Below are 14,520 nucleotides of genomic sequence, written 5' to 3' on the forward strand. Positions count from 1 at the left end.
ACACACACACACACACACACACACACACACACATACACATACACACACACACACACACACACACACACACACACACAAATGATACAGAAAAACAGTCAACACCTAGTAAATAAAGACTTTTCTCTGTTCCCACACACACACAAACATGCAGATTTACCCACCAAAATAAAACAGCTGAGTTCCCACACACTCCAAGTACTGTAGGTACACACACACACACACACACACACACACACACACACACACACAGGGAACAATACTGAGAGAACAGAAATGCAGGAAGTATTTCAGAAAGAAAGAACAAGAAATGAGTGGAGCGAGAGAGAGAGAGAGAGAGAGAGAGAGAGACAGAGAGGGAGGAAACAGAGAGAGAGGGAGTGTGAGAAAGGATCGAGATCAAAGAAATTGAAAAAGGGAGGACGGAGGGGATGAGGGGATAAGGTGAGACAGGAGGGGAGGAGGAGGAGGAGGAGGAGGAGATGGAGGAGACGGAGAGGGAGAGAGAGAGAGAAAGCCGGAAGGATGGAGAGACAGACAGAAAAAGTTCATAACGTCTGCGAGTGTTGTTGATTGATCGTGGGAAAGAAAAATGTACAATCTGCTCCATCTATCATCAAAGTGCTCAATTTACCACACACACACACACGCACACACTAAACATGGAGCTCAATGTGTGACTGTCGGACTACAGACTGCCCATTCATTCATGTGTGTTTGTGCGTGTGTGTTTCTCCACCTTGGGTCTGCACTCAGACACACGCCATCAGTAAAACTTTGTGGTTCTGACCTTTTTGAGACCATTTAAATCTGGATTAGACACAGTTTGTTTGTACTGGGGCAAGTTTGAATAATAACAAGAAATCACCCAGATAAGAAAACACTTCAGCAGAGGGAAAACAATGCATCCAATACTTGAGCCTTAACTGCATTTGCCTGCAGACTTTCATTTGCAAAAACTATTTGAAACAAATGCCGACTGTCTCCTTCTTCAGAGGGAAGTCGGAGATCAGTTGATATGAATACTACGAGTCCTCATACCTAAGCTGCAAGTCTTCACAACAGTCCTCTCCTTGTTTTCAGGAAATCCTGAACAAGGATTACTGTATGTGTGTGTGTCGTACATTTCTCGGAGCAGCATGATGCTGGGATAAAAATATTTCCAACGTTGTAGAGAGTGCCCTCTTTATTCTGCTGCAAATAAAAACAAACAACAAATATTCTGTGTATTTCACTGCCACTTGAATATTGATGCGAAGTTTGAGGTACGGTGGCTTATAAGTGCCAGTGCTAGAGGAATTTGTATATAGAGTTTATCCAGTAATGTCTGATTAATCATTTAAGAATTAAAGATTTCTCTCTGTTTTGATGGACAAGAACTTTTTTTATTGGAACCTGATAGCTGAGGAAGTTATAATATAATATAAATCTAAATAGACTTAAATCTATTTTGGTTAAAATGCTCAAACATGGAGGAGACAAAGATTGATGCAACAGTGGAATCGGAAGCCAGTTTTATTAATAAGGACTGTAGGCTTTAAAGATTATGGCTGGAAAATTCGACATTTTTCTCACTGTCAAATACGACAAATATGATGAATGAACTGAAACCAACAATGAATTAATCTTACTAACAAGTGCTGACTGTGTAGCCTAATATAGCTTATTCCTCTGTGCCTGGAGCTCCATTGTTGTCCAGAAACTATTAAAAACACATCAATGAGTCACTCTGTAGCACCGAGTGACACATTCATTTATCAACTTCATGAGCATTTTGTTTTCAGTCAATCCCACCGTCCTTAATGCCCACTTTTACACTGAATGTGCATGGGAATAGTTCCCTATTTACTCCTGTTGCTTTTGTTTTTTACTTGAACTAAGAATTTGTGACGTGTGTTTTAGGTTTGCACCTTGAGTACGAACAAATGGGTGTTGGGCTGAGTGCCAGAGACTGGGTGAGGTAGTCGGTGAGTGTTGAGAGACAGACTTTTCTTGGGATTTGTTGCAGATAAGAAAAACACAGAATATTGCCAGTCTTATCCTTTAATCCACTTTCCTCCTGATAGTTTCTCTTTACTATACAACTGTATTTCCCAACATGTTGACTTTCTAGACTCACTCTGGATCTATCTGGCAAAATGTCTGAAATCACATCAAGTTTGATTTTGATGTAATTTTAATTACACAGTGTAGTTCAAATCTATAGATACATTTACTCTATTACAGAACTTAAGTGCAAATTTGAGGTATTTGTGCCTTACTTTAGTCTTTTCTTTTTACAACTCTGCTTCTTCCTTCTTCTACTTCATTACATTTTTTACAGGGAAATACTGAACTTTACTTTTAGGATTTTTGCATTAAACATTTGAATGAGTAAAAGTACATCAGAAACGATTGATCAACAGAGTGAACCATGATATAATTTGGCATTTTTCATGTAAAAACAAGAAATATGAAGGGTAATTGTGACAGATATTATCGCATTTCCTGAATTTTGTCAAATCAAACAGTCAATCTTTTAATAGAGACGATAATCAGTAGCTGTAGATACAGAATCAATTTCAACCAACTACAAACAAAATATAAAATCCTGATTTTACATTAATGTATGTGTTATAAAAATCTAATGAAATCATACAAAATATATTTTTCTGCATTGATTACTTACTTGATTACATTTTCCTGATTAAGCCCGCATACTTTTACTCAAGTAACATTTTCAATGCAGAACGATTACTTGTAACTACCTTTTATTTTTTACAGTTAAGTTAAGGATCTCAATACTTCCTCCAAAACTACACATTTCTCAAGTTTTTGCTTCACCACTCATGACCCTATCAATGGTGCGCTTCTATCCAGTAAACAAAACCCACCATCACTCTTTCACCTCTCCATCCCTCTCTCTGACCCTCCTTTCTCCTCTTACTCCTCCTCTTTCACACACAATGAACTAACAGTGAGCAAACAAAAGTCTGATATCTCCTTCCAGCTGCTGTAAACTCCAAGTTGAAGTCAAACAATCTGACTTTTTCTAAAAGCACCCACAAACATTAACCTCTTTCAGTCCTCCTTTCCTTTCCTTTCACCTCTCCTCTCTTTTCTCCCTCTGTTCCCATTCTCCCATAAACACAAAACAATCCTTTCATATCCTGCGCTGGCGTGAGAAAACCGCAAGAAACATGACAAGCGTCCCCGAAAAGAGCCAGAGAAATGGTGTGAAAGTGAGAGTAGGGCAGAGGTCGTAAAGGGAGAAAGTGGGCAGGAAGGAAGGAGGGTGAGAGCGAGAGAGTGAGAGACAGAGAGCACGAGGAAAAGAAAGGAAAGGAAAGGAGGAAGCAGGTGTTTTTGAATAAACAAAACATGAGAACAGAGTCAGGTGTAGCACTCAGAGAGGAGGAAAGAAAGGCAGCAGATGGAGTTTGGGTGCAGATTTGAAATATTAACATCAATATTTTATTATTGATAAGTGTCTGGTTGAAGGATTTATGCCAACACTGGCTGAAAGCTGCAGGCATATTTCTGTCTCTGCAGCAAACTAGATCATTTTTATGTCTTCCTCTTCTGAAGAAAAAGGAGAACTTGTGATCTAAACTATGTCCAAACATTCGTCATACAAAATAGTCCACATAACCCGCCCCGTCTACCTCAACGTCAATCATTTACTTCACATCCAAGAATCCTCTTTCTCCGTGCTTTGTACCAACACATAGAGTGTAAAGGCAGAAATTATTAATCACTTTGATGATTTGAATCTTTCGTTTCAGTTCAGACAAAGAAATGTAGTCATTATCTGAAGCCACATTTTGACCGCAAGCGAACTAGGAACCTTTGGAGTAACTCAGTGTTTCCACCGCAGGGAAAAGAAATCACAAAAAACACAAAAAGTCCCTGCTCAGGAGAAGTACTTTCCAAAGAACAGGAACTTTTCAGATTGATTATCTACTTGCAGAAATATTTAAAAATAATTTGTTTACTTTGCTTCAACAGATCAACATTGAGACACAGAAGAAGCACATAATAGATGGTGTCTTTATGTTACATCATTATATGTTGTCACTGTATAGCCAGGTATGTTTTGTATTCCTTTTTTCTTGTTATGTTTGAACTCTTGTAAAATGTCTATTTTTATGTAAACTGTAAAAATTTCCATGTGAAGTCGAGTCCTCTCTGTGTCAAAGCCATCTAAAAGTAACACATGGTGCTCGAGATAATAAGGTGAACATTATTATTAAAGCATTATTCATTTCCTGAAGGTGAGCTGACGTCCACTCACCTTATGCATTCTTACTGATTCATAGGTTCTACTAACTAACTGGTACCGGAGGTAACTCTGACAGTATCTGAGGTGTTGGGTTTATTTTCTTTATCAGAGATCCTTTATTGATTTGTTCAAGAAGAGGGTTTACTCATGGGGAAAGAACTGAACAGAACTGATAACATTGCCAAAGAGGCTCTTCTCAATTTGTTTAGGAAGAGGGTTTACTGGGGACAGATTAGAGAAACCAAATTATGTCATAAACTGAATTTCTATCTTTTGTTGTTTATTGTTGAATCCCTGAAGGATGGTACTTTTTGTTAAACTCTGTAATCTTTTTTTATGAATATTATTTGAACTTGCTTAACCCTAACCTGTAAAAAAAACAACCCCACCAGGATAAAGTTAAGCTGCTGCTGGAAAATAGAAATACCTCTATATTTGATTATAATAATGTTATGTCAAGGCATAAAACCAATGATCTGTTGATCTTTACGAATCCAGATGTGATAGTCTAACCATAGTATGGCCATCAGTGCTGAAAAAGACATTGTAAATCTAACATTGAATCATATCATGACCTCAAAATCAAAAGACACATCGAATCACGGATTTGAAGAATCGTGACACTGCTATTAATGGATAATGAACCCCTACAGAGCATTCTCCTGTTTGTTTCAAGGTTGGATATTCATACCTGATGATCCATGTAAAAAAACGTCATTCACCCACTAGGATTCAAAAATTGTCAAACAACAAAACATTAGTTCAAGTTCAAGTCAGGCAATAACATTTTACAGGGACTGTAAATGTTAACAGCTTTTAACACAGAGCATCCTGCAGATATTTGTGAAACCATAGTGATCCCAGACACTGCTGAGATAATAGCAAATAAAAAGGCAGCAGCTTGTGCTGACTGCTAACTCTATCCCCAGATAACATTTATTCTCTCAAGGACTGCAAAGTGAAAGAAGAAGGAAGAGGGGAAGAGAAAGAAGTGAGTCATTGTGCTTCCCAGGAGCAAGAGATGGCGAGAACATCAATCACACAACACGCACATACGGTCTCTTAAGCAAATGCAGACGCAAGGCACACAAGCTGCACGGCTGCAAGGTCATCATTAACAAAGTGCTCAGTGTAGACTGAAAGTGATGTATGGCTGTGTGTGGCTCAGCTGGTGGCGAGAGACTGTGAATCAAATCAATGCAGAAAGAGGAATATGAAAAGTACTGTAAACACTGTATTGTTCTTTTTTATTGATTTGCATTTGCTTTTATTTTTTACTGAAAAGCTCTTTGTTTTGAAAGGTGCTATATACATAAAGATATGATTATTAATGTGTGTTTATCCTCACAGATTTTAAATGTCAGTGTAAGCAGCTTTACTACACACACACACACACACACACACACGACCCTGCGTTAGATTGAGCGGACACTTTCAGAGTCATCCATTCGGCTCATTTAACACTTAACAGGCTGGTTGCTGTCCACTAAATGTGTGTGTGATTGGGTGTGTGCATAGCGGTAAAACCCCCCCACCAACCGTCCTCTCTAGGCATTAAAATTGCATGAAGCCTGCATGTATGCACACACACACACACACACACACACACACACACACACACACACACACACACACACACACACACATAACTGCTTCCAGTCAGCAGAGTTATGTAACACCACTGCAGTAACCTCCTACTGAGAGAGAGACAGGGAGAGACTCATACAGAGACAGAAATTTAAAGTGTGTAATATGGTAAGCTCACAAATGTCCACATATTATTATTCAATCCTATTTTAATGCCTCTACCATATGTAAAAGTACATAAGAATTTGAACAGATGTGACTGACAGGAGGGAGGCTGACTGTGGCTGACCTATCACAAGCAGGAAGCTGCAACCGGCATCACTGACTGCTCTTTTGCTACCAAAGTAGCAATCAATAAAGCAAATCAGCAGCGATCAGTCAGTAATCTTATGTAACCATAAATACAGGATGTCAACAAGAATTCTCCTGATAACTGTGCGGTCTGGTGTTAATTCAAAATTGCAGAAATTTGGTTGGTTGTGGAAAACTCTTCAACATGATACGTAGATGTCATAACATCAAAACTGTTCTTTCTTCACATTCTGCTGATAATTTTAGTGATTTTCTGAATGTTTTCAGCTAAATTCTTGCATACTGCACTTTGAGTACATTGTATCTTTTTAAATAAAAAATAATGACATGGTTGGAAATTTTGTGAGCATAATACCTGAACTTACTACCTTCCTTTGTTCTGCTACAGGTTACTTACTGTGGCATTGTTGCTCCCGAGTTATTTTCCTCTAATATGAGACTCAAAGTTAGCCAGAACAAACATGACATTGGTCACTTTGCCTGCTAGAAGGAATGTTTTAACCGACTCGTAAAAATCAGCCCCTACTTTACTCGAAGCGAACAGATCATTTCTACTTAAATTACATCACCATTTCAGCTGGATATATAACTGTACACAATTAATCTGTCAGTATCCATCCATCTATCCTTTCAGTTATAGACTGTCAAAGCCAATAAGCGTCAGTGAGAGAGAGCAGATGTTTTTCTACTCTCCTTCTTAAACACACACACACATACACATAAAATAACCCTGAGGCCGGCCATTACTGCTTCTCTCTCCGGCTGCTATTAGACCCATCACGTGTGTGTTTATGTGTGCACGTCGTGCTGCTGGGATTTATAGATTTTCTAGCCAGCTTCACTGACAAATGCACTACACGCTCCGACTTGTCTTTTATGAAAAATAAGCTGATGTCAAGTGGAACATGGAAAACAGAAATTATTAAGTCTTTATTCCTTTTATTTCTCGACAGTACAATCCATTTGGGCCCAATTTGCTGGCTATTAAAGATTCTTTGAGCTCACAAATAATTAACTATATATTAACATAGCAAACATATATTTGATATACATTTGATAAGAAATGTATGGAAATGTCCTAGCTCTCATTTGACAGTTTGAAGGTCAGGATATGATTTACCATTTTAATCACGTGTTTAAGCCAAGTTATGCAGTTTAGCTCCCAGTATATAGTTTAACCAAGAATTCAACTTACTTTAAAATTGTATCCTTTGTGCTCATTTAACTTATTTATACAATGTTTTCATGTGCTTTGTATTTTATCCTGTGGTTCTGTTTCACTTCTGCACAACCAGTTGCCCTTTGGGGACTAAAAGAGCGAATGATTGATTTGCTATGGATTTATCAAAACAATAATATAAAGACGTTATAATGAAAAGAACTGGCAGTTGCAGCTTTAAAGAATTTGCTTTCCCTGATGTTTCTTTGTCCCTCGTCATCACCTGAGAGCTCGGTGGTGGTTTGTTTTTGGTTTGTTTTCAACTCCCTGGAGGGGGAGGGGTGGGAGCAATGTGCTGACAAACAAATACACACAGACACACACATATCCAGTTCTGCATTCCTCACATATCCTACACTAATAGCGCACACATACCTCGCTTATCGCCTGTTGAATGTAAAAACACGGACACCCACATGAACGCACATAATATGTCTTTGTCTTGAAGGCTAAAGTGGCTGCTGACTCTGCATTAACTTAACGTCACAAACACATGAATGTAACCTGTACCACAGTTTTTATTACGGTATAACCCTCGCAACAACCCACCCCCCGTGGTCGGCGGACCACAGATTGGGAAGCACAGGCATCAATTATCACATACTGGTTTTGCTGGTTTGATCACCCGTGCTTTAACACAGGTGATGTGAGCAGATACAGCTCTCAAAAACCCTTTTGTGTCTCCGTCTGTGTGTACACTGATAACAATAAATGAACAAAGTTACTGCAGCGATTATATAAAGAGCTATAAATAGAAAAAGGCTTTAAATAACCGACTGGACTGGTGTGTTTCTATCTCTCTCTCTCTGCAGAGACACAGGCAGAAGTGTTAAAGCATAGGGGAGGACTTAAGGTTGTGGTTGAAAGGTCTCGCTGGCTGGCAAGAATACAATTCACACCGTCACTGGCTCCAATTTCTCACTATTTCTCACTTATCGCATAGATGTTTTATTCTTTCCCACCTACTGATTTCATCTGCCCCCTTGATAAATGCTCTTATCTTGTAGTTACCTCACACACACACAACATTTTATCCATCAATCCGCCTACTCTGTCCTTCATCCACTCTGTCCCATGAATGACTGGGTCAGATTATGGTGATTACCGTAGTCGCTGTGTGACATCAAGCCAGTCATTTATATAACCCTGCATTACTCTGTCTGCAAGGTCATCTGCTAGATTAGACCAGCTAACATGATAGGATCACTCAGAGGATTAGGCTACCTGGCATGCTAGCATAAACAATGCAAGATCAAGTTCATTTGGTGCGAATAAATAACATGCAGCATTAAACACCGGGCTCTAAATTTTGTAGAATGCTGCATAAACTATTAACTATCAGTGTTGTAGTGTTTTAATGTGCTTTAACGTTTTGAAATATTGTTGTTGTTGTTGTTGTTATTGTCGGGATTGCTAATGTAGTTGTATGGTGAATAGGTAATATCACCAAAGGTGCACTATGTCACTTTTCAGCAACAGTTTTTGTTATATAGTCCTACTTTCTTGAACTGTAGGACTTGTATCATTTTTTGTTCTCACCATCAGCACCAAAATACAAGCTTGTTCTGCTAATTTGTTTACAAACAAAAATGGCTCTAAAATACATTTGAAACTCAAATGAATCATATAAAAACATTGGATTTGACAGCTAACATTGTAAGGATGCTACATCCTTAAATAAATGTAGCTGTAGCATTGCACAAAAGACAAAACGAGGTGGCATTAAACATGTTGAATCAACCATACAGGGTTTGTGTTTTTAAAGCCTCACATGCTGCTAGCAGAATGCCATTGGTCCACTGTGCTGCATGCTAACATGCTAACATTTGAAACCAGAAGAGTTTAAGTTGAGGACAGGGACCTGAAAAAGCTCTGGTTGTGTTTCTGGTGGATCAAATACATCAAACAAATGCTATGTGTTTAATTTCACAGACTATTGTTTAGAAAACCATCATGATCACAAGACAAGATGCATCAGGATCTGGGGGACAGCCTGCACTTAGCCAGTGCTGCTGAGTGGTGTGTCAAACAGTGAAAGGTTTATCCAAAGGAATCGAACAAAGTAAAGGTCAAGACACTAATACAGTGAGCCTTCAGCCACAGAACCTGAATGAATAGAAGGACATTTCCTGTTGGATTGTGGTAATCTCCTTTAGTAAAGCCAAGACGGCCTCCAAAGAAGGATAACATTGTTGCAGGGCTGCCAGGCCTGGACTGCTTTGGGTACCACATTGGTGGCATGGCTGCTGCTGCGTGCACAGCTAGTTAGTCAAACAAGCAAATAAACAGATTAAGAATGAATAAGATTAATTGTGAAAAATGTGGGTCACCTTCACACAGATTAAATCCCTCGAATCAGAATATTTAGGTTCCCTCCATATGACCTGAACTGGAAAGAAAATACCATTTCATCAAGTTTAGTTTTTTCTACTATTGATCCCTGAAAGTATTGTTCCTTTAAATATGTCAAAGGACCTTCATGTGCGATACAATTAATTCAACTAGTGGAAAAGACTGACGTCACTTTCTGCTCTACAACCAAGAAAAATTACACTTAAATCTGAACTACTGACATGATCGTCTGTATCAAAGAATAGCTGAAAATATCTCATCACACTTGCAGTCCTTTCATATGTTTAAAGACAGCTGACTTTTAAGATGTAACGTTGAACTAAATGACAAGATTTTCAATTAAATTCTTCACTCTACATTCAATTTAGTTTCACTCTCTACGATAATGGCTTGGCATTGTAAGCCTGCACCACACTTATTACCACCAAACCCTCATTTCTTCTACAGTAAAATTAAATTCACCTCTGTTATTGCCTGATGTATGAGGTATTTGATATCCATAAAGGGCTTTTGTGTCCCTAATCTGAGACTCGTGAATGTCCTAATTTTGAACGTTTTCATCTATAATTCCACTGTTCCTGCTGAAGATCTGGAGCTGCTGCACCCGAACATGCAATGAAGATATTTTGTCAGTTGTTGACAGTTCGTCTTCAGTGAGCATCATGGTGATTTAACAGCGTTCTCTGTGTCACTCTGAGCTCAGTTCTGAGAAAGCTTGTCGTTATGTAACCCGCCAAGCTGCTAACCAAAAAACAACGACTCGACACGCCGTCTGCACTCATCACCTCCTCCTCCTCCTCCTCCTCCTTGTTCCACTCTCTTTTCAAAAGCTCTCCTTCTCCTCCTCCTGCCTCTCTTTTCACTCCTTCCTCTAGCCCTTTATCGCCTCTCTTAATCCTTTTCTCATCATTGACTCAATGTCCTCTCACTCGTGTCTCACTTTCAGCTGCATTAAGTTGTTAGGGGATGCTCGTACTCAGGACAACTTTTTTAAAAAAGGCTGGTAGTTAAATAAATCTCAAGGAGATGCACAATAAATCCTAGTCACTACACATAAAGATGAAAATCTTGAGAAAAATGGCCCAAGGTTTGCCCCTTGTTTTTTCTCCCTGGTTTGAAACGGGGTGTTGATGTGATTGGTCCAACAGTCTCGTTACGTATTTCCCTGCCTTCAGTGTCCTTGTATGAGTGACTGCTGCCATGAGACTTAACAGCTCTGCATGCCCTCCACACAAGACCTTGTAAGGTAGAAGTTTCTCATCCTTTCTCTTGGGTTGTGTAAATATGGGCTCCTTGACCAAACTGTGTCTGCTGCACACACACACTTTCTTTGACCCCAGTGTTGTGGGGGTTACAGTACACACACACACACACACACACACACACACACACACACACACACACACACACACACACACACAATGGTTTCACTCAGGGTGAGCCAACCAGCCAGCTTAGCAGCTATCCAGCTAATTCCAGTAGCTACAGTCAGTCTCCAGCGTGCATGGAGCATTAACCACATGGAGGGAGGTCGATATTTGTTATCCCAAAACTTGGATCGCTGCCCACAGTGTTGGGGGGGGGGGGGGGGACTGTTTTCATCTCACTGTGGTTGTTTGTTTGTCTGTTACAATCTGCACAAAACCAACCTTTGTGGAAAAGTTTGGGTCACGGTTGGGTAAAGAGGTAGGGCTCCGGGAAACGTAACCTCTAATTAGATTCACATGACATTATCCGACCAAGTGAGCTGATCGTGGATGTAATGTGAGAAGTGGAAATTCATTTTGAAGAAAGTTGATCAAGACAGGAAGTAAAGTCTTTACAAAATGCCGGGGACAGACCTTAAGATGGCCTTAAACCTGCTCTTATCAATATGTTTACATTAAAATGGCATTAGACAACTTTTTTCTTTAACTCATCATTTTAAAGTAAAAAATAAAAATTACTTTAAAAAAATGATACCTCATGCATATTGAGCAGACCTCCTGTATCTTGTCACATTTCAGGGACTGTCAGCATCTCCTAATATACAACAAACTATTATGCAACTCAAACATGTTGCACTGGCTGTCTAGACAGCAACAGTGTATTTTTGGGGGTCTGCCATCTACTGAGTGCAATGCACTTTACAGTCATTTGGATGTGAGGCAATCCTCTCTACCTATGGTCGGCATGAAAGGTCAGATTGAACAACAGTCAATTAGCCCAACATGAATGGGTTAACTCCCCATATCACTAAGGGTGGTCCGATCAGGATTTTTGGGGCCGACCACTGATCACTGATTAGTGGAAGCAGTATCGGCCGATACCGATCACCGATCACAAGGACGATTTTTTACTTTACTGTCATCTATAGTTGTTAGTTATTAGTGGCATAGCTCCACTCTAAACTATTAGCTATTAGCTGTGTCAACGCTAGTTACAAACACCGGCTGGCTTCTCAGCGTGAGACCTAACGCTAGGATTGCTCCACAGTGTCGGTCCTTCTATCCCCTTAGTCACAAACGGCTAGCTGGCAGGACCTCACAAATATGTTGTACTAGTCAAACCAGGGCATTTAAAATCCATAATGATATTGACAGGAGGAGAGCTAGTGAGCTGTTAGCAGTTTGTCTAATAGGCTCTCATAAACAGGCTTTATAGAGACCAGACAACAACTTTTTATGTATACGTATATCGGCCGATAACAATCAGTGTCCGATCAGTCGGCACCCTAACATATCAGTGATGAATCACAGCTTGAAGACAAATTATCTGTCTGCTTTAGTTTTATTTCTTTCAGTGGACTAATATGCAGCAGTTGTGCCTCCCAGCGGCTCAGAAATCTTCTAAAGGAGGCTCAGACATACAAAAATAGGTTGGGGCAGCTAAATCAGAGCTAAATATAGACCAAAAACATGCAGCAAGTCCCCTGCTCTGATACTACAACTGCAAGAGACAAGGGCTGGTAATGGGTGACAGTAATTATGATCAAAAATACAGATTGTTTTTATGAATCCCACTTTATTAGAGAGTGCATTTAGAACATTGCACTCCTCTGCATGAAGCTGAAATCTCTTTTACTTCCAGCACTTGGCAGATCTCTGCACCGTCCTTTTAAAATAACAGAGAATTGGAACTGAAGTGTTTCAAAGTCTGGTTCCCTGTGGCGGCTCATCCCGGGTGAGCCAGCCAGGAGTCACGGTGGCCACAGAGTGACCTGCCACTCATGTGCGCCTTGGTTATGTAAGCTAGAAGATCACACTACGCCACTGTGGGGAGAAGGAGAGATTTACAGAGCAAAGGAAGCAAGAGAGAGAGCGAGGGGGTGCGGGGGGGTTACATGGGAAGTGACTTTGAATTATATACAAGGTTACGGCTGTTTTAAGATCTCCCTCCCCTCCTCTCCTCCTTTTCACTCTTCACACCCTCTCCGTCTCTCCCCTCAGGGCTCCAGTAATTCCAGACAAAATTGGACTGGCAAAATCTCAAAGACTGTCAATGACGACACTGGTCGCGAATGACAGTACACTCACTGCATCTGTCTGTGCGTGTGTGTCCTGCGAGTGAAGGCGAGCTAATCTCCTGGCAGATGCAGTGGAGGTCCGTCTGAACAAGGTGAACAGGAGGTGGGATACATTTAGAGACCAAGGTGTCTCTTTAAATGCCAGAACAATTTAAGGACAAACAACAAGACTCCCTGTTCCTGCTTACAAACTGTATAATGTTTACGGTCACTTTGAGTTATGAAGATTACTTCTTATTTTTTTGATATACTGAATAAAAAATGGATAATTCCTCAATTAGATGGTTGCAGATTCTCCACTGGAAGGATTTTCTCTTTTCAAAAATAACAAGAAGAATATCTGTGACTTTTTTCATCTGCTGGTTGGACCAAAAAAGGACATTTTCTTGAAAAAAACAAAACAAGTGCAACAATTAGGAGTTTGCCAGGTGAGATTCAAAATGCTGTAGCAGGTAGCAGGCAACATCAGGCAAGTTTCTTCTGGCATTTTTCACTTCAAAGGGTGATGGTTTCAGACTTTATATGTCATGAAGTCTTTGTTTTAATGTGCTGCACCTGTGTTTTTATGCAAATGCAGAATGTATGCGGTAAACCTGTGCGTATGGACTCTTCACTCACCTATCTGCAGCAGTACGGGTGTCACCAGCGCCGTCTCCATGGCGTAGCAGAACTCCCGGCCGAACATCACGGCACCGTGCATCACCCATCTCTTCAAAGGGATGCCTTCGAGCGAGCCTTCACTCGCCGACTCCTCCCCTCCTCGACCTCCTCCGCCTCCTCTTTTTCCCGATCCATCCGTCTCGCCTCCTGCTCCCCCTTTCTCCTCGTCCGACCCTGATGTCGTCGAGTTTTTGGCATTCACCCCGCCCACCACAGATCCGACTTGCATAGCGTCAGCCTCTGTGTTCTGGGGAGGCATGGTGGAGGGCATGCAAGCAACGAGAAAACAACCGCACCAAATCTGAGAAGAACTTGTAGCGACCAAAAAGAAATTCCCAGCTTCAACAAACTACTCGTATCGAAGTATGTGTAGGGACTATAAAACTTGTAGTGACGTAAACACAATCGTTACAAGTTACAAACTGCAACCTGTGGTTGTAACTTTCTGGCTATATAGTAGTTAATCTACTCAAAAAATAAATACAACTGTAACAGAGTGTCCCAGCATCTAAAACTGGGTGCTGCTAAAATCAAAAAGGCTGCGGACGCTAAAAAAATGAACAAAAACAATCAGCAATCAGTTGTCCTCTATACAAGTTGTCCTCCAAAAAACAGTGCAGCTTCTAC

The 14,520-nt window shown here is 40.3% G+C and overlaps 1 protein-coding gene across 1 annotated transcript in view; it reads right to left on the reverse strand.

The window, feature by feature from the left end:
- Positions 1–14,282, reverse strand: part of slc45a4a (solute carrier family 45 member 4a) — a 32,012-nt gene extending 17,730 nt beyond the window's left edge. The window contains exon 1 of the mRNA XM_073462822.1: positions 13,852–14,282. Within this exon, the coding sequence (XP_073318923.1) occupies positions 13,852–14,164 (313 nt within the window). The 5' untranslated portion in view covers positions 14,165–14,282. The remainder of the gene's footprint in view (positions 1–13,851) is intronic.
- Positions 14,283–14,520: the final 238 nt, after the last annotated feature.

Source organism: Pagrus major, chromosome 3 (assembly GCF_040436345.1).
Source record: "Pagrus major chromosome 3, Pma_NU_1.0".
NCBI lineage: Eukaryota > Metazoa > Chordata > Actinopteri > Spariformes > Sparidae > Pagrus > Pagrus major.